We start from the raw sequence: 27389 nt of genomic DNA on the forward strand, positions 1-27389 counted from the left end.
GGGAAAAACAATCCAACTCGAGGGGGAGGACGAGGAGGAGGAGGAGGAGGAGGAGGGGAAGGTGGAACAAACTTTTCAGAAGAACAATACAACTTGCTTTTTATCTACAAACACTGAAGTTTAGCCACGAGTTTTACAACTGCCTTTTTAATTTTTGCTTTTTAAAAGTCATTACAAAAAATGATAATTATGATAATCTCCATTTAATAATAACAATAGCAACATTGTAACGGTAGAAACTGTCCCTCATTCCTGTTTGGGTAGATCAGTCAATCAGTGGTTGAGGCCGACGCTGGCAGACAGAACGAGATGGAGGCAGAGTAGAGTGAGAGCGGGAGGGGTGGGGGTTGGGGGGGGGGGGGGGGGGTGGTGGGTGAGGAGAAGTGAGCAGGCTTCTTGCCAAGACGTCCATCCCTCTCACACACACACACACACACACACACACACACACGCACCAGAGTTCTTCTCTCTCATACAAAAGAAACAGAAGACAACTACAATAATTAACAAGAAACAAGACAAATTGAAGCATAAACCTGGAAAGAAAACACTTTGACTCGACTGAAATGCAGTGTTTTTCCTTCTTCCTCACAAACAAACAGAAGAAAACAAAAAAAACAGACCCCTCCGTTTCTCCATCACACGCACAATTCATTCACCTGTGCACACACAGTCTGAAACTTATACAACAGGTGTGTGTGTGTGTGTGTGTGTGTTTTCATGTGCGTGTCAGAACTCCGCTGATGTTGCAGCTTCTTGACCAAAAAAAAAAAGAAAAAAAAGAAGAAGAAATCCAGGGGCTGCTTGTAGCGGAGAGCCTTCTGAAATCCAATACAGTTGGAGGAGCAGCATCTGGTCTAATATCTATCAACGACAGTCAACTATTTAAAGAGCGTCCGACGCACAATCTTTTAGCCTTTGGAGTGGACTGATGTGGGCCAGATGTTTGGACCGGAGGGAACAACCAGATGAGCCAGACGCCTGATGCCCCCGCTTTGGGCCGAGCTCCTACGACTGCAGATATCCGAGGTGTCTGCGAGTACCCCGAACCAAACGATAACCATGTCGGTCACAGGTGAAAATAAATACCGGAGTCTGAGGGAGGTAAAAAAAAGAAATGTAAAAATGAAAAAACAAAAAAACAAAAAAACAAAAAACAACTTCATGGAGGTTCTGGTGTCCTGTTTGAGCCGTCGCACCCCTGCAGGTGTCAGAGATGCGCGTGTTAACCGTTTGATCCAGCAGGTGCTGCTGAGGTGGAACATAAAGAAGGAGGAGGTGTGTGTGTGTGTGTGTGTGTGTGTGTGTGTGTGTGTGTGTGTGTAGGGGAAAGGAGGAGGAGGGGGGGGGGGGGGGGGGGGGGCTAGATAGCTGGCTAACTGCCTAGCACTGACCAAGAGTCCATGGTTGAAATACATAGCTTGAGTCTTCCTCGGTGTGTGTAGCTGTCAGGTTCACAGAGCTGCTCCTCTGACCAGCCTCCTGCGTCTCTGTGGGAGTACAGACTGGAGAGCTGTAGTGTCTGAAATGTCTCAGGGTGAAAGACGAAGTTTGAAAGAGAGAGAGACAACTAAAAAAAAAAAAAAATGAAATAAGAGTGGGAAGAAGCAGGAGTGGTGAGGGGGGCGGGGTCACTGAGAAGAGACGCTGACAAAGAGACGAGAGTGTTTGACTGAACAGCTTGTCAGTTTGTGTCCGTGTTTATGACCGAAGAGAGAGAGCGAGAGAGAGAGGGCGAGACGGCGTGAGCGTGCACGTGTCTCACATATATATGTTTATATATGTGTGTGTTTATAAGGCTATAGCCATCACTACAGTTATGTCCTCGTGTTTTTTTTTTTTTATTCTCCATTTCTTCACTCATCCGTCTCCATCCATCCATCCATCCAATCATCCATCCATCATCCATCCCACCCACCCCCTGGGCCTCCAACGGCTGCCCCATCAGACAGTCCGAGTTCCATGTCAAAGTCTATCTCAAGGGGGTGAGGCAGAGAGAGAGAAAGAGAGAGAGAGAGAGAGGGCGCTGTGAGGTCACAACTGATTTGACCCCTCCTCCCCTCCCGCACTCTTAAAATGCACCCCCCTCCCCCCTTCGCCTCCCCCCAACTGGGAAACAATCTGTAACTTTTTTTTTTATGTTGTTGTTGTTGTTGTTGACCCCCTTCTTTCTCTCGAAGTTCTTAGCACATGGAGATGGTGACGTTGATGCCCAGGTTGCCGTTCTCGGCGAACAGCTGTGCGATGGACGTGTCGAACACCAGGCAGTCGCTGTTCATGATGGCCGTGGCGATGCCCTCGTGGATGGAGCGCGGCGTGGCCTCCCAGGTCAGGCGGCGCCGGTGGCCGTTCAGCTCCAGCCGGTACGCGAAGTTCTCGGCCTGCTTGCGAGTCCCAATGAGCTGCACGATGGCGAAGAACTGCTGGTGGCCGTCGTACTTCTCCTGCTTCTCCAGCACCAGCATGAAGTGGAAGCCGAAGCACGACTGCATCATTACCCAGTCCACGGCGCCCGGCAGGTTGATGTCTGTGGCCAGGAAGACGATGTCCTCCCCCTAAAGAGAGACATAGCTTCAGTCATCATTTCTTAAAGCTTCCATATGATAGTAGGATACACGCAGCGTGACATATTTAGGATGCTGTAGAGTATAAACTGAATATATGGTGCAGGAGTCAGATTGTTGGTGGTGCTGGATGTAATTTAGTGAAGAATTACGATCATTCTTGGCAAGCGGTGAGAGATTAAAGTGAAGCACAGACTCATTTCTGCAGAGTAAAGATGCTGTTATTGAACTTAAAAAAAAAAAAAATGCATTTATAACAGAAAAAATGTGATCAGATAGTGGAAATATCAGGTGAACTGCACCTTGTTACAGCAGGGTAAATGACAACATCTGCAGCATCTAAATAGAGTGGAGTTTTAGTGGAGCTGCATGCTTGTGTTAAAGCTTGTGTTTCTAACCCTGCTCATTCAGTCTAACTGTTTCCCCCCCCCTCAGGGATTATTTATCATCCGAAACTCATTTGTGGTGCATGGATAAACGGAGGGAGAGGGAGTCTGACCTGCAGCGTGGTGATGGACTTGTGCTGGTGCATCAGGTGAGGCATGACGGCGTCCAGAGAGCCCTGCCACTTGCAGGATGCGCCGGGGCAGGGGCAGGAGTACGGTCGGAACTCGCACAGCTCTTCGTGCTCCGTCTTGTCGGTGTGAGGCAGGGTGACTTCGCAGCCCGATGAGGCATACTTGCAGGGGAAGAGGACAGAGTTGGCCACCTTCTCCATGGCCAGGTTCCTGATGGAGCCCAGGGGGCCTCGGCAGGTGGGGCAACAGGTAAGTTTGGGCCGACAGTTGGAGCATACCTGGGGAGTGGGGGCGGGCACGGAAGACAAGTCAGCGTTTTTCTGAAATGTCATCAGGGTTGAGCAATGTGTGAAATGTGTTTATGCATCATAACTGGATTTGTTTTGTCCTTCACCTTGTTTTGCACATTAACTGGATATTGTGTTCACGGTTTGTAGTGTGTGACAGTTGTTGTCTGTTTGTTTTGTTTGTGTTTACTGTTCTAACATTGTTTATGCTGCTATTTTTAATAAGTCACTCTTGAAAGACATTTTGATCTCAGACAGACTTTTACCTGTTTAAATAAAGGAGATACATACGTATGTATGTATAGTAGACATATATACACACACACACACACACACAAGGAAATACAATACTGTACAAGTATAGTATAGTACAGTACAGTATAGTGTTAGTATAGTACAAGTATAGTACAGTACAAGTTTAGTATAGTATGATATAGTATAGTATTAATATAGTACAAGTATAGTATAAGTATAGCACAAGTGTAGTATAGTATAAGTTTAGTATAGTATTAATATAGCACAGTATAGTACAAATATAGTATAAGTATAGTACAAGTGTAGTATAAGTTTAGTATAGTAGGATATAGTATAGTATTAATATAGTACAGTATAGTACAAGTATAGTATAAGTATAGTACAATATAGTATGGTATAAGTACAGTTCAAGTATAGTATAGTATTAGCATAAGTATAGTATAGTACAGTACAGTACAGTACAGTATAAGTATAGTACAAGTATAGTATAGTACAATGTAGTATTGCTATAGTATAAGTATAGTATAGTTTAGTATTACTAAAATACAGTGTAAGTATAGTACAAGTATAGTATAGTACAGTATAGTACAAATATAGTACAGTATAGTATTACTATAGTACAAATATAGTAGTATAGTACAGTACAGTACAGTAATGCACACATGGGAAAATATTCTTAACCATTTTATGCACTATTATACATTAGATAAAATGACATATACAAATCACATTCATTTAAATGGATTTAATGGGAAAAGTAAAAAAATGATAAATAGTTAATACTGAGTGAGACAAGTTAGAAATAGTGGTTAAAAAAAGCTTCACATCAAGTAGTTCCTATTGATGAGTGGAAAACAACAATGGCAAATGTATATTGATGTAGAAATAGATGTTTAACTGGGAAGTTAAGATTAGTTTATGATTAATGAGTGAATAATAATATATAATACTCATTATACAATCAACTTTATTACATCAATTAAACAGTGATCTCTAAAGGTACTGTTGAGCTCAGTAATAAGACTGTTCTCTCCCATGGGGAAAACTCTAGAACAATGTTTATACATTTAATATGTGCATTATGTCTCTAACACACCCACACAATACTTTTTCACTTTGAAAGTTTTTCATTCAACAGGACACTGAAGCTCACATATCAGACGTAGTGCATCCAATAAAGTGGACTGGGTTACTGTACATACCAGGTGCCCCGACTGGCATTGCAGGATGGGGGGTAGGACATAATCGAAGCAGACAGGACACTCGAACAGGCTGGCCAGGTCACTGTTGGAGGCAGTGGTGCCTGACAGGGTGGGTACGCGCTGGGAGGGGGGGCACTTGGAGGTTCCTGTGGGCAGCGCGGTGGCAGTCTGGCGACTCATTTCTGGTACATAGAAGAGAGAGGGAGAGAGAAGAAGAGAGAGAGAGAGAGATGGGGGGAGAGGGGCATGATAAAGCTGTCAGCGAGGTCATGTGTTGCTCAAGTCTTCGTATCAGAGACAAGTGTGGCTGATTTTCTAGACGAGTCCTTTTCCTTGTAACTCGTCTTACTTACCCGCTGCATATCTATGAGTAATGACTGCTAGGTCTCTGGCTGTATACCTCTACATCAAAGCTGAGGGCCAATCCACTAAAAAGCGATGAGGATGATAGGCACACAGAGACACAACATGCTCAATCCTGCTCAGACTTTATGGCTGGCGTGAGTCAATCTGTCATCTTAACTTCCTCAATAAATTAAACAGTTATCTCATGATTTGTTTTTCTTACCCTGGTGAAAGGCTGTGCAGTATATAGAGTTTAGAAGATATTTGGCTATATTTTCAAACCAGATAGGATAAGATGTAATCATTTATATTGATGTAGTTTATTCACACTCTTTACAGCAATATTTGTGTCATTTGGAGTCTTCTGTCGGGTGGATTACATTGTTAAATTACTGAGTTAAGCTGTCAACAATACTCCACTGCTGTCTGTGTCTCTGCTGCACACAGAGGCTCAGCCCCACCCCTGCTGAGAAAGACAAGCCACAACTACACTCTTTGTGTTACTGTAAGTGCAATAAAAGGCTACCAGTAGGATGGACAGTGGGTTAGGGGGGCTATATTGGGATATGAAATGACCTATATTGGGATTTGAGATTTTAGACATTTAGACTTTCATTCCTCATCTGTTGAAATATTCACTAGCTCATTTTATTTGTAACCAATATTTTCAGTGTAAAAATATTATACTCACTAACCAAACTTTAGTGTATTCAATCAATCTGATTATCTTACTCTATTTTTTTTTAGTCCCAATTTAACACATTTTATTATATTTAAATGCTTTTACATCCTGTCTTACATTTTATGTTGTATGCAAAGCACTGAATTGCCTTGTTGTTGAAATGTCCTATACAAATATATTTGCCTCACCTTGCCTAAGCTGTTTTCAAAGCAGTGACACAAGCAGGTGAACAAACTTCTCTTTGTATGTTTATGCACTAGTCAACGTCCATGACATGTGGGCACAAGGGTGAGTTCATCTCTATTCCTAAGTGGAGTATGTTTGTTGTAAACAGGGACGATGCTGCTCTGACACTTTAACTGCTTTCAAAGTGTCTGTGACTCAATGTGTTTCCATCCTTCATAGATCTGCTGTGTGTGTGTAAAGATCAATTATCAAACAATACCAAACAGATTCACTGTTTTACACAAGTCATTAGTGCAGTTGGCCACTTGTCCAAACTCTGTAGTCGTCCTCCCACGCTTAACAATATGCATCACTACTGGAAGCTACAAGGCGCCTGGAACTACAGTCAATTTGTGCTTCAGACAAATAAGAGGAATATATGATCTCTACAGGACTTTAACAGTATCTTCACTTGGAAAAAAAGAAAAGAAAAAGAAAGACAAAGAAAGAAAAAGTATAGAAACATGTCTGTAGTCTCTCTGTGTACAACAGATCTATTACTGTCCTGGCAACAAGTCAGAGCCGCTCTCATTTTCTTCGTCATCAGATATATATAAAAAAAAGAGCGACCAGACAGTAAAGTGAACTCAGATGTGGTGTGTGTGTGTGTGTGTGTGCAGAGCTGCTGTTTCCTATCGTGCTGAGCGGTTGCCTTGGTAACAGGTTTGTGGTTAAGTATGGGATGGCCTGTGGAGCAGAGTGAGAAAAAAGAGAAGGGGTTGAAGAGGAAGAGAGGAGAAGTGATGGGCAGGAGGATAGATATGTGCTGAGAAAAAAAAGGAGAGCTAATGGAGATGAAAGGAATGAGGGAAAGATAGAGAAAGGGTGGAGAACAGGATAGAAAAAAGAAAGAGAAAAAGAATGAGGCAGGAGTCAAGTACAGAGGTGGACAGAGGGGCTGGGTGGATTTTTTTATTTTTTTTTTAAAGAAAAAAAAAACGGATGACTTAACAGAAAAAAGGAAGAAAAAAAAAGTGGACGAGTGGACGCAGAGCTCAGGCAAGCTGGTGTAGCTCATCCTTTTTATAGAGCTGCCCACAGACGGAGGCAGAGCGGGGACACCCGGAGCAAAGAGAGGAGGGGAAAAAAGGATAGTACAGTGTGTGTGGGAGCTAGAAGACAAGAGAAGAGAACGAGGTGGTGATACAGGACGTGATACAGGACGGTGATAAGTAGACAGCCCAAAACAGCTGGTCATTTTTAACACCCTTCAGCCAGAGAGAGAGACAAAAAAAAAAGCTGCCAGATCTTTAGCTGCAGTATTTCCCTAACGGAGCGGGATCATTTGGCAGTAGTCCACCGCAATTTAGAGGCGTTAGAAAATACTTGGCTGATGGGAGTCAGAGAGAATCACAGGTGGTCTTCTGAACCCTTCCCTCACACTTTTTTCCCCTCTAAAACATTTAATGTATTCATTTATAAAGAGGGAAATGTGGGTTTTTTAAACCCGCATGCTGATTTAAAAAAAAAAACCCATCGTCCTCCAGCTGTATTCACCATGTTAGTTATCGTCTCTACAAAGCTACGCTATGTTAGCAAATTCCAGGCTCGCATGCTAGCTGATAGTGACCCTGGCCTTGGCCTAGCTGAATGCCCAGAGCTAATTTGGCCACGCTGCTCTTTTAAAAATGCTTTTTAAAAAAGAGTAATTAATCCCAGTACTCCTCGAGACATTTTTTTTTTTTTTTTTTACTTTTAGTGACTTCCTGGTATTTTTTTGACCAATCCCAGCAGGTTTCGGGGGTCTCTCCTCTTGGTAACTGAGTGTAGGATGATGTTAGATAGAAGTGTTGGTTGCAGTGCTTGTGTAAGCTTCCTTCTTGTGTCTGGCAGGGAGGCTGGCCAGAAGGGCAGCTTCTGTAAGTGCGTGTGCATGGGGGTAAAGCTCCTCTGCACGCGCGCATGCCAACTGCACAAGTAAAAAAAAAAAAAAAGAAAAAAAAGAAAGACATCTAATGGGAGATAGTATTAGCTAGCTGTCACTGCGCCTGTCTGCCTGCCTTGCCTGCAAACATCTGCTGTGATGGAGATAATGCCTTGGTAGCTATTAATAGCCCTTCTTAGCTGGACAACATGCTAGCAGCGGCACTAAGAGCAGCGGGGCCAAATTAGCTCTGGGCATTCAGCTAGGCCAAGGCCAGGGTCACTATCAGCTAGCATGCGAGCCTGGAATTTGCTAACATAGAGTAGCTTTGTAGAGACGATAACTAACATGGCGAATACAGCTGGAGGACGATGACACACAGCAGTTTCAGGAGAGTGTTAATACTCCTTTATTTAAAAGTATTCTTTTAGTATTTATTTTTAAAGCATTTGAATTTTGACATCCTGCCACTAATTATTTTTTTCTATTACTGATTAATCTGCTCATTTTTTTCTTGATTAATCTACTAACCATTGGTGTGTAAACCATCAGAAAACAGTGAGAGATGACAGGTGCCCATCATAATATACTAGAGCAAAAGGTCAAATCATCACTAACAACAGCCACTAAATATTCCATCATGCAAGCCAAAGAAAAACAACTAATTCTGAGAGCATGAAAGCCTTACATTTGTGTCATTTTTAGTTTGAAAAAATGATTTAACGATGAATCACGTCTCGAAACGGCAGCGGATTCATTTTCTTGTCGTCGCAGCTCTAGTTGGAAACTTGCGCTACTGTTTTTTGTGTGTTTTTCAGCCACAATTCAAGTCATGGGTCGAGAAAAGAAACGAAACTTTGCGTGACGGTTGTTAGAAAAGAGCAGCTGATGTTTTAAATGTCTAGTTGCAGTACATGAGTGGTGATGTATGAAAGAAATCTGCCAGCTGTGTGAGTGTGTGTGTGCTGAGGAAGTTAGTGTGGTTTGGGTGTGGCTGATTGGTTCTGCTGTCAAACAAGAGAAACACTGTAGTGACTGCTTCATATGATGGGAGTCTGTGGAAGTAAGACAAAAAAGAAACATCATCCTCCTCATTTCTAACCGGCGACATCATCATGATGATGATGATGATGATGATGACTTCTTCATTTCACGTCTAAAAGCTTCCAGAAGACGCTGACAGTGGCTTGAAGTGAATAATGGGGCTGCAGTTAATATAACATGAAGAATAGTGAGTGCAGCTCAGTCAGCAGAATCACTGTATGGCTAAACATACTTCACTGAAATAGATCAACGCTGGACCTCGACCAGGAGGCCAGAGAAGGGGAGCAAATTTTGTAGTCTCACAGCTGAGAAACTGTGGAGTTGCCGCACCCAGTCCCAGTATGAGTGCAGCCAGTGTTTTTGTTTGAACGCTACTGTACGACTTCAATCTATCTATCTATCCATCTGTCTATGTTAGAATGTAAACTTCATCATGTGAATTCTGGCAGGAGAAGATCTGTTGCTGCTTCTCTGCAAATGAGCAGCAATCTTTGAAAAAGCCAGCTCAGTTGTGATTGATGTGATTAACACATTGCTTCTGATTGGCCAAGCTATACGCATACAGCCTCTTGGGGATTTGGGGCGCCCCCAAACTGTCGCTGATATGGCAGGACTGTGGTAGAAATGGCTGTAATAGCATCCAAAGCAAAAACATGCTGAATCATTTCCATTAGTAGATCAGTGATTTCAGTGTGGCCTGTAACTGAGGGTGTAATGGTGCGTGTATTCCTCACAAAACTGTTTGATACACCACTTAGCTGTAAACACGCTTGTGGATGTGTGCTAGACGCCTTAGCTGAGCCTGGTTGCCCCTGGTTACCCTATCGTGTTGCTGCTGTCGGGATGACAAACAGGAGACCCGTAACACTGACTGAAGCCAACACCGTTATAAAAATATGCTCAGCTATCTCCATGGTGAAACCACACTGTGTCTAACCCACCACCTCCACCTTCCCTCTCTGTGTCAATCACCCTAGTCCCCTCTCTGTGATTGGCTGATGTAATATTACAGTAAAAGTACTGCAGTATTATGAGTGATGTAGTATGCAGTATTACAGTAAAAGTAGTGATATATTATTATAGATGACATCATTAGATTATTAATAGTGAAGCATCAGTGTTAGAGCAGCGTGTTACTGTTGTAGCTGCTGGAGGTGGAGCTAGTTTATATACAGTTAGAGCAGCGTTTAACATCAGCAGCTGTTCTGAAGTCCTTGCAACAAACAGAAAGCTTGTTTTCCTTTTTCACTGCAGCACAATTAAACTGTTACAATCATATTTTGGCCAATGAGAATTTTTCAAAAGAGGGCTGAAATGTTACTATCTTTTTTCCCTCTGCTGTACCAAAAGTGTACCGAGCTGGGAATTTTGTGTAACGTTACCTACGTCTGAAACAAATCTGGATAACAACAGCAAGTCGGCAGCACGTACATTTACAACAAGTAGCAACATGCCCGGCTAAAGAGAGCCTTATGTGAGGGTATAAACATATCACTTGTTCAGCTGGCATTTTGGGGGGGGGGGGGGGGGGGGGGGTTACCAAGTGACATAGCCATGATTATAGAAAAAATGAACAAGCGAGGCCCAGCGCCCCTTTTTGTTGACAGCAGGTGGTTTAGAAAAGACTTTGACAGTGTGTGAATTTACTGTTTACAGGCTTCTGTGTTTAGTGTTTATAGTGTAGACAGAGAAGAGAAGAAGTGGTGAGATGGTACTTCCAAAAAGACCCTTAACTTATACATTCAGCTACAAGATACAAAGAGGAGTGTGAGAGAGGAATGAAAGCACTGTTCAGAACGGCTGATGAGACAGACGTAGTAAGTTTGATAGCTAGATATAGAGATAGAGGGTGATGTGCACATACTGCTCCAGGTCAAGGAGGTGGAGGGAATAATGGTGACTGTTTAATAGGGAGCAAAACTACTACTGCTACTAATAATAATAATATAAGTCAGATGTGAATCCACAAACAGGAAACAGCTCAGACCACCAACCTTCCACACACACACACACACACACACACACACACACACACACACACACACACACACACACAGACACAGACACACACAGAGGGCGAAAGGGTCAACTGAGAAGGTTTCTGTAATTGTTTAGGTAGCACACAGCTGTAGATGGCCAAAGAGACAGGTCAAAAGGGAAGGGGGGTGGGGTGGGTTGGGTTGGGGGGGTTGGGGTGAGAACACTTAACAGAAACATAAATTCCCCACCTTCGTCCATAAGATTTCCAAATAAGGCTTTCGTCTTCTCTTGAAATGTGGGGACCTCTGAAAAAGAGAAGAAAAACAAAAAGAGATGGTGAACAAACATGGCCTGATAAGAGTTGAAGATAAAACAGTGGATTGATAATCCTCATCGGTCCGTGGCTCACAGTGGATTGTTGTTTTTACAAGGAAGTGCCACTACCCTAACAAGACCTCAGTCTGACTTTCATATATCATGTTATTAGTGTTTATGTCTTCCTGCACACCTTAAAGTCTTCTCTCTCTCTCTGAACACTGTCACAGTCTCTGCACACTCTTCCTGCTGCAGAGAAACTACACACACACACACACACACACACACACACACACACACACACACACACACACACACACACACACACACACACACACACACACACACACACACACACACACACACTGAGTCATTATTTAAAGTGAACAACCGAGACCAGGCTTGAAGTGGTTCTAATGTTCTCAGTACAGTAAACTTCTGAATCTAGTCCCTTCAATGTTTGCATAGTGGGCAGTATGAGATCACGTTTTAACTCAGTCTGTAGTAGTGGAAGGATTAAATGAGAGAAGTGGTGTTACATTCCCATTAAGATTAAGATTAAAGAGATTAAGACAAAAAAAAAAAAAAACCCCCACAACAAACACTGCGCAGTTTACATGCAACACAAATGAATCATGTGACCGTGGTGGAAACGTGAGGAAGCTCTTCCACACGCTGCGCTCACATTGTGTCAGTGTAGAGACTGCTTAATCCAAATACTACTGATTTTTACACTTTACACCACACTCTGTAAGCAACATAAACAAGAAGTGCTATGCAGGCAGGAGGTGTTTAGTGGATTGCTGTTGCCGGTGGACACACATTTTAAAAGTATTCATTAAAACAACTGTAACAACTGCACCAAGGAAGTGTGTGCATGCGTCAATCCAACTGTTAATTGAACTTAATTGGAGAAAAAAAAAGGAGTGTTAGAGGTAGAAATCAATCATCTGAACCATTGAAAAATGTTGACATAAGGGGTGTAACAAATAACCAATATGAACTGGAAACTGGTTTTAATTCAAATATGCGTGTGAATCGATACACGGACCCCTGAATCGCTCTAAATGTAGCATGAACCAGCTGATGGCCCCATTACAAAGTTATAAATTGGATTTATAATGCACTTTCAAGTCTGAAATCCAAAGTTTAGAAGAGATTTGGATTTTAGAAGAGGAACAGAACACTAGATAAAACAGTGCAGCATGTAAGGAGTGTAAAACAGCACTGGAGTACAGCTGTAGCACGACTAATCTCAACACTGGAGAAACAGGCTTACTGTTACTGTTGCATTAACTCTCTTGTGTTGGCTCAAGCACTTTCAACATTACAAAATAAGACAAGGGATGTCTTTTCTCATTGTTCTCTGATCTGCGCCTACACACAACACTCTCCTTTAATGTTGGATTTCTTTCACCTCCTTCACTAGTTTCTTTGGCTCTAATTTGTGCCAATAGTGAAGAATGAATATGAAGTTTGTTTTGACTGTCAGAGGGGCTTTGCAAAGTTCTCAAAGTGCAATGTATTACAGTAATAAACACAATAACCTGGTTCTGAACTGATACTTGTCAAAAGTAACAAATACTTGTTCCCTGCTCTTTTATTAAATGTATCCATTTGAAGGTAAGCAATGCCACATTTATAAGATTGACTTATGTTCATTTATATTGTAAATGATTGTCTACTTTAAACAAGGAACTGTATCAGATTACATCATATCACATTGAATCATACTGAATTGAACCAAATCATTCCATATTAAAATGTATCACCCCTGAATCGTATTGTACCCTATGTATCTAGATATGTATTGCATCTTCTTACATTGGTAGATGCACACCCCCTAGTTGACATATGTACAGGGATACATACAGGATATTATAAATGTGTTATTATCTAGTGTTGCTTCCTGTCTTGAATTATGTCTCTAAACATCTTCATTGGATAGCTGCCTCTCTCTGATCGCTGCTCCTGATTAGATTATTGAGTGCATGTAAAGATGGGCTCACTGTTAGTCTAATGGAACAGTGTGCATCAAAGCATCCGTCCTGAGGGGAGAGTGAGATGGATTCGGATATATCCATGTCTCTGCTCGTCAAGCGCTGACATGGAACTCATGTTTATCAAATCACTGATATATGAAGAAGAGGGAATCTGATTCATCTCCATGTGTGAGTTTTAGACAGAGCTCCAGGGAGCACGGATTCAAAAAAATGTGTAAATGTTGGCATTTTATCATGAAAACTGATGTCCTAGTCACTCACAGCGAGCGCCGACTTCAGTCTCACACAAACACACACTTACAAAACACTACAAATGACTCCTCTGTACTGCAAATAAGTGCAAAATTGGTACAAGAGAGACAAATATTGAGATGCTAGTTGTTTGTTGTGCTGACGGTAGACCAAAAGAAGGGGGGAGAGAGAAAGAGGCAGCAAGTGATGGTAGAAACCAAGTGGGAGGAAAATAGAGAGATAGAAAAAAGAGGATATGATAGCAGACATGAGAGAGAGAGATAAATGAACGAGGCACGAGTAAGAGGGGGAGGCAGAAAACAAGCCAGGCTTCAACACAAACATACCATTCTTTGTTCTAAACTCATGTCCCACTCTTTTCTTAGTCACACACACACACACACACACACACACACACTATATTGTGTACATACACAACGTTACGTATAATTGACAATGTACACAGGCTTTGCTTAAAGAGTCTTCTGTACTCACCCACACAAATGTATTTTTATATCACAACATACATACAGTGTGTACGCTCCTGCTTGCTTGCACACAAAGTATTCATTTATCAAATCTGCCAAAAAAAACAAAAACCCCAAAAGACTACATATGGAATGAGCACAGGAACACATTTAAACTGTGGAAGCAGCTACGACACACACACACACACACACACACACACACACACACACACACACACACACACACACACACACACACACACACACACACACACACACACACACACACACACACACACACACACACACACACACACACACGATAAGAACAAGTCTCCTAACTTTAACCCTTCGTTTTTCACCTTCAGGCCTGTGCGCGCTCCGTGACGCTACGCACGAGAAGAGTCTGAACAGGGAGTTCCAGGGTGGAGCATGCAGCGCTACGCTAGCCGGCTTCGATTTCACTTGGACCAGAGACATGGGGGCAGAGCGTTCACGCAGCCCCCCGCCACCGCCATGTTTCTCGGGCCTTCTCCATGGAAACCGCACGCTGATGTCACCTCTGTTGGCTTCCTAAACACGTCGCGGAACGAAGGCGGCTCGGGTTTCCTTCTCCCGATCCCCTGTTGAGGAGACGTGAGAGCTCATGAGGGTTCCCGTGGGGGGGCAGGAGTTGTTAGGAAAGAATGAGGGCTGTGTCCTGACACAAGGGCGAATGGAGGTCCTTAAGAGCATAAACAGCCCATGAGGGGGGTGGAGGGTGAGGGGGACTACAAAAATATCAAACTCCAATGTCACCCGGTGAAGCAGGCGTCCATCAAACCTGCCGATCAGGCCACAAACTGAACTCTAAAAACTCTAAAAGCAGGAACGCCACGCTGGTTGCTTGGGTGCTTATTCGGCAGCACTAAAAAACAGACTCACACACTCACTTTGTGTTACTCTAAAAAAGTCTGTGAGCAGTCTGTCAGCGTGTGGTCAATCTGCCACTCCCTTGGCTGCTCCCAGTCAAGCCACCGGGACCTGAAGGCAACACGAGACAGATAAGCCAAGTCGCTGTAGATTTCCCTCCAAATTGGATTAGTTATCCTTTTACGGGTTCCCACTTTCATGGTGCCAGATCTTCAGGGGACCGGGGAGTTTGGCGTTGCATCACTGCAAGGTATATCCAAAAATGTGCAGGTTCGCAGCACAAAAACAACAAAAGCACAATTCCCACAGCTAAAAACGAGGGCTTCTTTCTCTGAATGAACAAACAAACAAAAACAAGAGAAAGTGTAAAAGAAAGTAAAATTGCCAGATTAATAATCCTTTGCCGTTTGAAAAACAAAGCCCGGCTTTCTCTTGGGCTCCCGGCAAGAAAAAGAGAAGGCTGCGAGCCTGAGAGAGAGAAAGAGAAAGAGTGAGAGAGAAAGATTCCAAGCAAAAAAAGTCTCTCTCCCTGTCTTGACTTTTTTTCTCTCCTCTCCTCTCCTCTCTCTTCCTTCCTCTGCGTTCTTTTATTTGAGCTGTGTTCTTCCTCCTCTCTGTCCCCCTGGAGTGTGGTAGGTGTCGCTGCTGCTGCTGGTGTGTGTGTGTGTGTGTGTGTGTGTGTGTGTGTGTGTGTGTGTGTGTGTGTATGTGTGTGTGAGAGGGAAGGCGAGCAGCTAAGCCGGCATCCAATGTCAACCCTAACGGAGCATGCTCACTCACACCCTTCCCCTTTCTCTCCCTCTCTCTCTCTCTCTCTCTCTCTCGCTCTCTCTTTCCCCCTTTCTGTCTCTCTTTCTTTTTCAGCGGCTCCCAACCCAAAACACATAACCCCTTCCTCTCCGCAACACATCATTTCTCTTCCACTCAGACTTTAACTGCACTCTGGATAAACTTCATCTTTCATGTCAGTATCTCTCCATTTTCTTTCTTTCTTTCTTTTTCCCCCTCCTTCTCTCTCTCTTTCTACAGCGTCTTGCGTGCTTTCCCTGCATATTTTGCTTCTTTTTTTTTTCCTTCTCCCCCTCCTCAATGGACATTCTCTTTCACTCTCTTTCTCCCACTTGTGTTTCCTTCTATGCCCCCCCTCCCTCCTTCTCCTCCCTCCCTCCACCCGACTGCTGTGGTTGTGCAAGTCTCAGATTTCAGCCTTGTCTGGCTGCAGGCTGTACCACCAGCTGCCCTCGTTGACACCATACCTCACTTTCTTTTCCTTCTAGCCTTTCTATTGACCCCCTTCCCCTCCACCCCCCTTTTTCACAGTTGGCCACAGTGTTAACCAGCCTCTGTATAACATTTAATAACCTGAGAAATGAGTTCAAACTTGGGGAATGTGGTGCATCTTAAAAAAAAATACAGATTTACCTTTCAATTTGTTACTTTGTGGGTTCATTCTTGGTATGTAAAAGTTTCAGCCCCCTCCTTCTTTTGCTTCCTTTTCTTACATAGACTCAGTCTCAAAATACACATACACACGCACACACACGAACACACACGCACACACACAACTGAGCTAGCCAGGAAAAGGGGTCCAAGTGAAACCAAAATATCAGTGTGAGCCAGAATCTGTCAGCAGGAGAGAAAGTGATAGCTTGCTTTGTTAGCGTGCCGAAAGAGAGAGACATTGGTCCCGCTCACGCTTTAAAAAAAAAAAAAAAAAAAAATGCATCGTGGGTGATTTCGGTCGCATGTGGACAGCTCGAAATACAGATGCTATACAGCTGTCTAAAAATGTGCTGATGATGCACCCAGAGGAAGGTGGGGTTCACTGGTTTAAAGCAGCTGTCTGAGTTGGTCTGGACTGTGTGTGTGTGTGTGTGTGTGTGAATGAGTGAGTGAGTGAGTGTGTGTGTGTCCATAATGTAAGAGTGAGGTCCCAAAGTCCAAAAGTTCCCACATTGGAAAAGTGTATTACTGTAAAAGACAACATAAAAATATCAGAGTAACACATCAGCTGATGTGACATGAACAACATGAAAGAAGACTAACCTTCTGTCATATGCAGCTGTTATAAATAATAATAGGGACTCTAATAGTAAATACATGTTCTTTTCTCATTTCAAAATAGAAGTGTACAACAGAGAGCTTTGTAAATACACAGGAGCACTTTGGTAGCCGAGTGGTCACTGTACATGCTGCATAATCGCAGCGTCCCTGGTTCAAATCCAGCAACCGACCTTTGCTGCATGTCATTCCCCTTCCTCTCTCTCTCTGTTTCCTGTCAGCCTCAATGCTACATACTTTCACATAAAAAGCCAAAAATACCCAAAAATAAATTACAAAGTACAAAAATGCTCCATCCAGACTGAATCATTCTAACTATTTAGCGGTTATAATAAATGTAATAGCTTGCACTTGATGCTGCATATACTTGGTTCCTCAGCAGCTCACCCACCGAGTGTGAAGTCCACTGGATGAACGGTTATCAAGAAAAAGAGATGGACACACACACACACATACATACAGAGATTCCTTCCTTTATAGCCAGATTATACGTGGCTGTCATCACACACACACACACACACACACACACACACACACACACACACACACACACACAAACAAACAGAATCTTCTTTGACTTGTAAAGTAGTAAAAAATAAAGTCCCTCTACTGCTGCCGTGCAAGAAAAAAAAAAAGTAGTAATCAACCTTTGAGAGTTGATTCTGTTGACAGGAACGCCACTGAAAATGTAGTCATCGTGACTTTGTGTGTAACAGTCTGAGAACACCTCGTCCAGCTGACCTGCTCCTGGATTCAGGCTGAATGACTAGAGAAGAGACAGAAGGCACACTGCTGTATTCTCTTCACTGTCGTTATGCTGCATCTGTTCACATTATGGACAGACAATATAAGCAAAAGCACACACAAACACACTGCGAGCTATAAAAACAGAGCTAGTGACACTAGCCGATGCCCAAAGTGTGTTATTAAAAGGGGGTCAGTGTGGGGGGGCTAGCAGATACAACAATGAGCCATCTGGACCAGGCGACAGTCCATCACCACAGACCCCAAACACTTCATCACCTACAAGGGTTTACAAAAGAGGAGGAAAGAGCAGGATGGAGGAACAAAAGTGAGTGATTATTATTTATATCCTTTAAAAAAACATGTTACAATGTGGATGTTTTGAATTAGCTGATAAAGCGTCATCGAGCTGAAATGAGAGAAAGAAGAAGAGGAGAAAGCAGAGACGGGAGGTTGTAAAACCAGAGAGAGTAACACATTTCCATATGAAATGAGTCCTGCCGTCATTTCCATTTACAGTCCGGCTTCTGCTGAGCTAAAAAAAAAAAAAAACCCAAGCCAAAACAAAGAAGTATTTTGTTTGAAGGTGGCCTTTTGATTAGTCCTGTGATCTGTCCATTCACCATCTTTCACCTGTCCCCTGTACACACCAATGTAAACACTACGTCTACAGGAGGAAGCCACATCTAGATTTAGATGATGTCATCATGTCAAACCAGCACAGAGAAGCTGGATGACAGTGTAAAAAGAGAGAGAGAGAGGACACAGGTAGCAGCTTCACACTTTCAGCTGACATCACAAGCAGCAGTAGCAAATGAATGCTGAATCAGGGAAAATGAAAAAAGTTTGGCTGTTGTCATGTTGTGTGTGCTCTCTGTGTTTCTGACTGACTGTGGGTGAAAAAATGCTTCATTTCAGAAACACAACTGGACCGCCACTGGACTGGATTTCTGATCACCTCGCATCTCCCAGTTAAAACCTTGATTTGTATCAATCAGCTGAACAGATCTGAATCAGGATCAGGGTTGATACCAGTCCTAATTCAACGACCCTTAAAGTGATATGGATACCATTTGAGTACTTCATTCAATACCCATTCCACGTGTTGTGCACTGGCTTTTATCTGGTGTAACAGGTGTGTAGTGTAGACACACTTTAGAGCGTTTAGATGACATCTTGGCTGCTCAACTTCTAAGCGTGCTAACTCAGATTCACCATGACTTCACCACAGACGGGTTGTAGCTGCTGTGGCAATGGGACAATCTCATGTTGCATTAAATTGATTGCTTGCATTGATTGGCTGTGAACAAATCCATACAAATAGTCATATTTTCTAGCTCTGAGTGTAAAAAGGATGATTGCAGGTATTTTTTGATGGGAAGTATTTTTTATCTTTTTAGTATAACACTTTAGTATTTTGGAGTAAGCAGCTCTTTAAGAAACAGGAGGCTACAGCTATTAGCTCAATGTTTCACATACACTTAGTTACCATACTGTATATTATGCTCCTCATTGCACTTTCAGATTGTAGATACAGGTTGTGTAAATGAACTAATCTGACACTAAAATCAGCAGTGTTTTTACCTTCTCATCCAACAAAATGTGATTGATGACTTTTTTTTTTTCCAGCGGTGATCAAAAACGAAAAAGATTGTTTTCAATGAATTTGAGCTCAGCCATATTGTTCTGGAAATTATAAAAAGGTTGCTCACTGATATCAAAACACATATCTCTCTCTGTATTGCTCTGTTAGCTAGGACCCAGTTTTATACATCCAGTGTACATACTGAGCAAACATTTGAAACTACTTTACAGGAAGAGAATCCACCTACAAATGTGAAAAAGGAAAAGCTAATGATAATAATAATAATAATAATAATAATAATAATAATAATAATAATAATAATAATAATATTTGATAAGGCATTAGAAAGGAGTTAGATTTGTGGATGCAATACTGTATTCCATCACCTTCATACTTGTTTGCCCTCACATGCTGGCTGTTTAGTCTGCCAATCAAAATGCTAAAATGTACCAGCCTGACTGTGTGTTTGCTATATTATGTAACAAAGCTCCTGTTACATTAAGAGTCCTGCATTTTGGACGGAGAGCGGGTACGTCTGCGTCTCACCTTTTCCCTTAATTAGCCAGCAGCGGTTTGTTTTATGAGAAGCTGCTGCTGGTGCCAAAGAAAAAGAAAAAACTAAAAATCAGTGTTAACAAGGGGAAACATTAGACTACTGTGTAATGCACTGGTGAGCGAGCCAATGGAAGTTTTGTACGCGCCGGTTAGGAGCCAATTCACTTTTAATGAGAGGCTCTTCCATCTGGCTTGGAGCTGGATGAGCTAACGAGAGGGAAACAGAATGCATCAGCAAGTGTGTGGACCATTATTACCTGGAGTTTGTTTTGTTTGGGTGTGTGAAAATTCACTCGAAAGTTTGGATAAGAAGAGAAAGTAGTCCTTTGTGTCAGGTACATATTTTTGGATGCACTTGGTCAGAGCACAGAGTCACATATAAATAGTGCTTGGCAGTTGATGGAGCTCTTCAGAAGTAGAGATGTGCTTGTTGATACACAGACTGGAGCTCTGGAGAATCACATGAATGACTGTCTCTCTAGCTAATGTTGAACACAGTCCAGACTCACTCAAATGGATGATATTACACTTTTAGGATGAACGTTAAAAAGGTTACATCATTATACCTACGGATACTGCCACATATGTAATAAAAAACACTTTTTTAAAAACTTCTACTGTTGCAATATGTCTGGGAGTGTTTGTAGTAAGCAGCCCTGGTCCCAAAATGAATTCTCCAATGATACAAATAACCAACAACAAACAGAGGAACATTTCCTTAGGGGGGAATGTTGCAACTTCTTTTACCTTGGCAGCCGCCTCTTTTCCACAGCAGGAAAACAACTAAAGTAACAGTGCAGCTTAGCAGCTTGTTACCATGGAGAAGCCACACAGAGCTGAGATGTCAGGACAGAGGCAAAACCAACTACACACACACACACACACACACACACACACACAGCCACACACAGCCACACACACACACACACACACACACACACACACACACACACACACACACACACACACACACACACACACACACACACACACACACACACACACACACACACACAAAAAGAGAACCATTAAGCAAGCAGGGACTCCCTTTGGCATTAGTAACACATCTAGAATTACCTCACTGCTTCAGAGCCAATGAGTCACTACGTTTCTCTCTCTCTCTCACACACACACACACACACACACACACACACACACATACTCTCTCTCTCTCTCTTACCCACCCTTTGTCTACATTCAATTTTGCATGAAAGCACCATCAGTCCCAATAACAACAAGTAAATATACACAGAGATCAGTTCAAATATTGGTATTAGATGTAGTCACTCAAGTCAGTCACAAAGTCTTCACATCCCTGCTGCTGCTGTGAGAAAAGCACATGGACAGTCTCACATTCACAAAAGTACATCAAGTACAACCTTAATTCGAGTGGCATACTGCAGGAGTGACAGCACTATTACAACCCATCTAATGAACTTGTCAGCACACATATGTGATTACATAATCCTAACAGCATGATTCCAACGAAATCCAGCGCCACACAAAATGCTGCAAAGATCCCAAACACTGAGCTGAATGAAAGCCATCTAAAAGAACGCATTTATTCATCTGTATTTGTTGCTACATGTGTGAACAGTTTTGGTTCTGTGCTGCAAAAATGGCACTCATTTCATCATTGTTTTTTGAGTTTTGCAACTGATGGACAATGAGCCAATGTTTATTATTTATTTTTACTTAACTGTAAAAAGAGACATAATGTGTGGTTTTCCAGCTGTCCCCAAAACCACTGATGACCTCACAAAGGCGAACTTAAAAAAAAAAATAATAAAATAAAGTTTGTGGCATTGCAACTAGGCATGAAACTACATCACTTTTTCATCCAACCACACGAAATATGAAAGAAACCCTCTTTCATTTTAATTTATTCATTTATATATTTGCAATTGACTGAATATGAGGATTTCACGAGGATGAGTCTTTCCTATCCATGACATAACCCGGTGGATACATTACTAACTGACTTAAGCTTCACTAAAAGCCCCTCAGGTCAACAGTTCATCTAACCAACACTGACTGTACTACACACAGTCAGCAAAAATCAAGAAGCCTTTTTTAACATTATTATTTTGCTCAGGATGTTTTGCTACACACCTGTAGTGCAGCATCACAGCTGTTTGCCTTTTTTCCCCTCCTCCCCCTGACTAGAGCTCCCATCCGTCACTGTGATGGACTGGTTGACTGACATTACCCTCGCTCTCCTGTTAGACCCCAACAACGTAAACCTTCACCCTGAACCATCATCATCTTCCCCTACAGTCTGTGGCTGAGCTTTAGACAGAGTTCAGATTTATGTCCAGTATCATGTAGTTGGTTAATCGAAGTGTCAAGACTGAGGACAAAATTACTTCGATATCAATATTCTTAAGAGTACATCAAACTCTAGAGAGGGTTTTACAATGAAATAAAACCACCTGAGAGCATCAGACTAATATATTGGTCAGCTGATATTGGCCTATCAGAGATAAAGCTGTATCTGCACATATGCTGTCCAATAGTTGTGTTTCAGTTATATGGGTATACTTTTATGTGTATTGTATGCTTTTGCTTAATTCAAGTTTAGTATATATGTACTTTTTGTTGTATATTTCTATTTCGTCATTTAGAATTATTAAATTCAATACAATGCAATAAATATAGTTAAACTGTACAGTATCATGCCTTCATTACATTATTAAATGTGTGTTGTATGTACATATTATGTATATATAAGATTATCAGCTGATATGTTGATATCGGAATGTTTTTCAACTCCCTAAAATTGGTATCGGCATCGCCCTCCAAAAGTCCAGTATCGGTCGGGCCCTAGTTAAAATACATTAAAAAAAAGAAATAACAAGCTTCACAGATTGGATCCACCCTCCCCTAATCAACACCATTCAGCTGTCACACCTGCCTCGTGCCATGTGATACTAAAATGAATGAAAACTGGAATTATGATGATGCATTTAAAAAAAAAGAAGAGACCACTAATGTTATCTCAGTATAGAAAGTGAAACTGTATGAAGTCACACTACACCACGCTGAGGCTGATGGTCAATGTATTAAAGCAGTATTGCAAAATAAGGACAGACAGTACCTGCTTTTGCATCACTGTCTTTCTTAACTAGGTCAAAACCAAGTGTATGGCTACACCATCTATGGTCAATGTGTGAAACTGTGGTCCGTACAGCGGTAGTCAGTGATAGTGTCTGTAATGTCTATAATGTGAATACCTGGATATCTGCATTTTTCTGCAGTGGTTCCAGTTATATTTGTTGTTACCTAGGTTGCATATCACATTGTAATTATAATCATTGTAATTATCTAACCCCTGCTCTTTTCATCTCTATCTATGGATGTGTCTCATTTTTCTCGCTAGCTCTGTATTGAGTGTTTCATCAGATTGTTATTTGTGGTGTCTTAAACTGTGCGCTCTCCCTCATATCTCCCAGCCGATCGAAAGACGCTTTCTCTCTCCTATTCTGCAGACTTGTACTGGTTTTCCCAGCTTGGACCGAACCAACGCTGGGAGGTTTGTCATGTGCAGCGGGCCCCAGGTGTGGCCTAGGTGAGCTGCTGACATCAGCCTGACGCTCTCTGCCGACCACATATACAACATTGCACCTTCACTTTAATACTCTGCAGAAAGCCCTGGGCATCTTATGACTGACTGCACAGTGTTTGTGGAATATGATAGGTTTACCAGCACAGTGTTTCCCCTATATTCATTCTCAAAACTACGAGCGCCACTCCTAAAATGTCATTAATATCAATGGGCAGATAATGATTTACACTGTGCAAGCATGATCAACAGCCTACGTTACCATAGGATTATTTTGAGTCATCTTTCCTTTCCTCATTCCATCTATATGAATGGTATTGTTCTAAGGAGAGGAAAAGGTTAGTTGTAAGTTGTCAGACTGGTAGTAACTGTAGAATCCAGGCTGCCATGCATCAGTTAATAAATGCTTCAGCTTCTCAACACCAAGAAAAGTCTGTTGCTCCCCCAACTGCTGGAAAAGTGAGGGGGATAGCTCTGAATCTAGTGACAATGGTCTGGCCTAACTTGAGCAGTCTCACTTAAGATGGACTGACCTTTAAGGTGGACCAGCTATTCTCATTTTAGTGTCAATATTAGCCGCTCTGTCCAGCTTCTGAGTCCACCCCCAGTTAACAGAACAAACTGTTTACAGGCTATGCTACACACTACAGTCCAGTTTGAAATATATTGACAGATTCTAATTTTCCAGATAAATATCTCATAAGCAGAATGTCCCTTTCCTGCCGCAGTAAGGTAGGTGATGAGCTACAACATCATTTTCACCACAACAAGCCGTCCTCCAAGCTGGACTGATGACACTGGTCACCGTGTACAGCTGTCTATGAGACAAGTGGGACTCTCGGATAAGTGCAAGACTTCGTTTGCTGCAGGTGAGGAAACTCAAGCGGTTTTTGTATAGTACCCCTCTGCCATCTGTGTTTAACAGTTAGTTTCCAACTGACAGCTGAAATAAGTTATTATTGTTACATTTAAAAGACATTATTTACATTTGACTTGTGCTACATTCAGCAAAAAACTAAACAAAAAAGCAAAACAATGGTGGTTAAGTCACACTTGATCTTTTTAAAGTAGAATTTGAAAATGTAAATGACAGTTGTCAGGGCATAAAACTATTGATCTATTGATCCTTACAGATCAAGACTCAATAGGCTGACAATGGGATAGCCGTCAGCGCTGAAAAAACAAAACAAATGTTTATAGGGGTGCACTGATACATCAGCCAAATATCAGTATCAGCTGATATTCCCCTTTTTTACTGAAACTGGCCTATCAGTATATACAAATCACCAATGTCAGTGGCTGATGCTCAGGTTATCTGCGGTTGGACAGTAGTAGCAACTGTAGCAGTAGTTATGGAAGTACAGAAAATGCTGATTAAGGAGGTCATTGTATAGCAGGCTAAAGGGATTTTGAAGAATTTATTGTGTAAGTTATTAAAGATTGTTTTACTCATTTGTGCTCATTCACAGATTTAAAAACAACTCAGTTTTTTTTAACAATGATTCCTTTCTTTCCCCCGTGGAGGGAATAACAACAAAACATAATAACATTATCCAAAAGAAAAAAAAGGTATTGTATATAATGGTTATCAGTCATATACGTACTTAATAATCAGTATCAGCCGGGAAAATTCACAATCTGTGCATCCCTAAATGTTTAAATGGAAAGCAGAGTGGCATTGTGATATTATATTCAAAAATCAAATCATGGCTTGGGAGAATTGTGACAGCCCTAATATTTCGCTCTGTAACTTTAGATAACTTGTAAAATCATCAGTTCAATTAGCATGTGGCTGCAAGGGAGACAGCCAAAACAGAAACAAATAAACTGTGCCACTCTTTCATTTCTGTTAAAGGCAACACTCATCACAAGTGTCAGTGACCTCCCACTAGCTTTTTTTTTTAAATTGGTGAGATGAAATCACTTTAAAATGCATGACACAAATGCTCTACATAACAAATAAATGTGATGTCAGACTATATAGTAGCTGCACTTGTCTAGCTGAATCAGTAGTAAGCATATCTCTGCTGCCCTTACTTACAAAAGTCCTTATATAGTCATGTCTAGTCTTTAGAAACAAAACTTTAGGAAACATGCACACCTCCATGTCCTGTGACCAATAACCACAATCACCCATTTCGGAAGTGTGTTTGCTTTTGACATGTGAACATCTCTGCTGGAACATGACTTTATTTCCCTATGTGGCTCCAGTCAGAACTGAAGACTTATCATCTTAACACAACTGCTTTTAAATCTTTAACAGTGAGTAAAGCATCACTCACTACTGCAGATGCAGGCCAAATGTTTTCTTACATGTAAACACAACATCATCATCATCATCATATAGCTGCAATCTGTGCCTTTAACGCTGCAACATTTGAAGCTTTTGCATTGATGACAATGGAGCAACTTCCCCGGTGTCTACAAGTTACTAATGCATGTTGCACATTTCAGGCCTCACAACTTAATGAGCATCTTTCTTCTTATGTTGCATGAGCACACCAGCCGTAATGAACCCATAAGAAGAAAGATGCTCAGCACAGATCCATCCAACGTCAACCTACGTTAGCCACATATAAGCCCTCTACAGGTGTCCATGTTGCTGACAATAACGCGATCTGTTTAACTGCTGCCATCATGTGTGTTCAATAACGCAGTTGTAAGCCATCAACTGAACAATTCTCACCAAGGCTAAAAGCTGACATTCAGTCGTCCTCCTCTTTAGAGACAGGTCAAACACACGCAGCCACACAGTCACGGTGGCTCTCTGAAAGCAGCACCAGGTCGTACTTTGAGTAAACATTACTCATCACTTCCTCTACACCAGTCACTAAACCGGGTTATGGCAGTAACGCTGCTACACAAAACAATGCCACGATGGGTTTCTGTTGACCTGATCTAACCTGCTTTGAAAGCAAAATGGCCTTGTCTGGCAAGGCAGACAACGGCGTACCCTCGCTAGCATTAACTGTTACAGACATACAAGGCCTCGTCTTGCCGTAAAGCAGCTCCAATAGCATATTAGCTGTAGCCGAATCGGTGACTCGTTAGCTTAGTGTGTGTGAACAAGCAGAGAAACCGACACCTTCATGTTATTCATGCACAGTTCACTGCACGTTAACGAGAATATTTGCCCACCAGGCATGCCATTTGACTGCACGACATAAACAACTGTGCATTTTAAAAACGTCAAGGTAGCAAACAAGCTAGCGGCACGGCTAGCCAGCTTTTTCTGCCAACAGCCAACATTAGCAGCGCGCTAATGAAGGAAGCTAACGTCTGCTAACAGCAGGGCTGTTGTTTTCCCCCCAACACAGACTAGTTACACTCGAAAATACGATGTTTCTCTCGCCACGGCACACCCGGCTTACCTCGGACGAAATATCCTTTAATTCCCTGCAGGTACGTAGGGTGAATGTACGGCGACGTGATGGACACAGGGTCGATCTTGGTCGTCTTTCATTCGTTAGCTCGATGTACACACACTCGCACTGCTCTTGAAACAGAGACGAGACGCCAGCCTTTAAGTACCAGCCGGAGCGCGCACAGTTGTTGAAGTTTGTCGCGGGAGCGCGCTCTGCACGAATCGCAGCACCGCGAGCACTGTCAGTACAGTGGCTCTGTTATAATCCTGTTATAATCAGTGTTGGAGAGTAACTAGTTACATGTAACTGCGTTACGTCATTTAATCACGAAGCTGATTAAATTAGCTGCAATCCGTTATAGTTACTGTGAAAAAAAAACGTGTCATCAAATTACAGTAACTGATGAAAATATTTAATTCTTTGAGATCAACATTTTTTTATAGTTTGCAAATAAATCATGACGTGGGTTTATTTGGAGCACACATGGGCTTAACTGGTGTCACAGTACCAATTAAGCTCACGTCAGACTTTTGACTTTTTTTTTAATCAAATATCTTTATTTTATATAAACTCCAAACTCTACATGAACTAATGAATACATTTTCAAATGAGAGATAAATCTT

At 42.0% G+C, this 27389-nt stretch overlaps 1 protein-coding gene across 1 annotated transcript; it reads right to left on the reverse strand.

The window, feature by feature from the left end:
• Positions 1-1352: 1352 nt before the first annotated feature.
• siah1 (siah E3 ubiquitin protein ligase 1) lies at positions 1353-26913 on the reverse strand. Its single transcript, XM_053318556.1, has 5 exons — positions 26773-26913; positions 11215-11271; positions 4827-5008; positions 3064-3360; positions 1353-2555 (listed from the first exon to the last, which is right to left on the reverse strand). The coding sequence occupies exons 2-5, from the start codon at positions 11222-11224 to the stop codon at positions 2184-2186; spliced, it is 861 nt and encodes a 286-aa protein (XP_053174531.1). The 5' UTR covers positions 11225-11271; positions 26773-26913; the 3' UTR covers positions 1353-2183.
• Positions 26914-27389: the final 476 nt, after the last annotated feature.

The sequence above is a fragment of the Scomber japonicus genome, chromosome 5, assembly GCF_027409825.1.
Source record: "Scomber japonicus isolate fScoJap1 chromosome 5, fScoJap1.pri, whole genome shotgun sequence".
NCBI classification, from domain to species: Eukaryota; Metazoa; Chordata; class Actinopteri; order Scombriformes; family Scombridae; genus Scomber; species Scomber japonicus.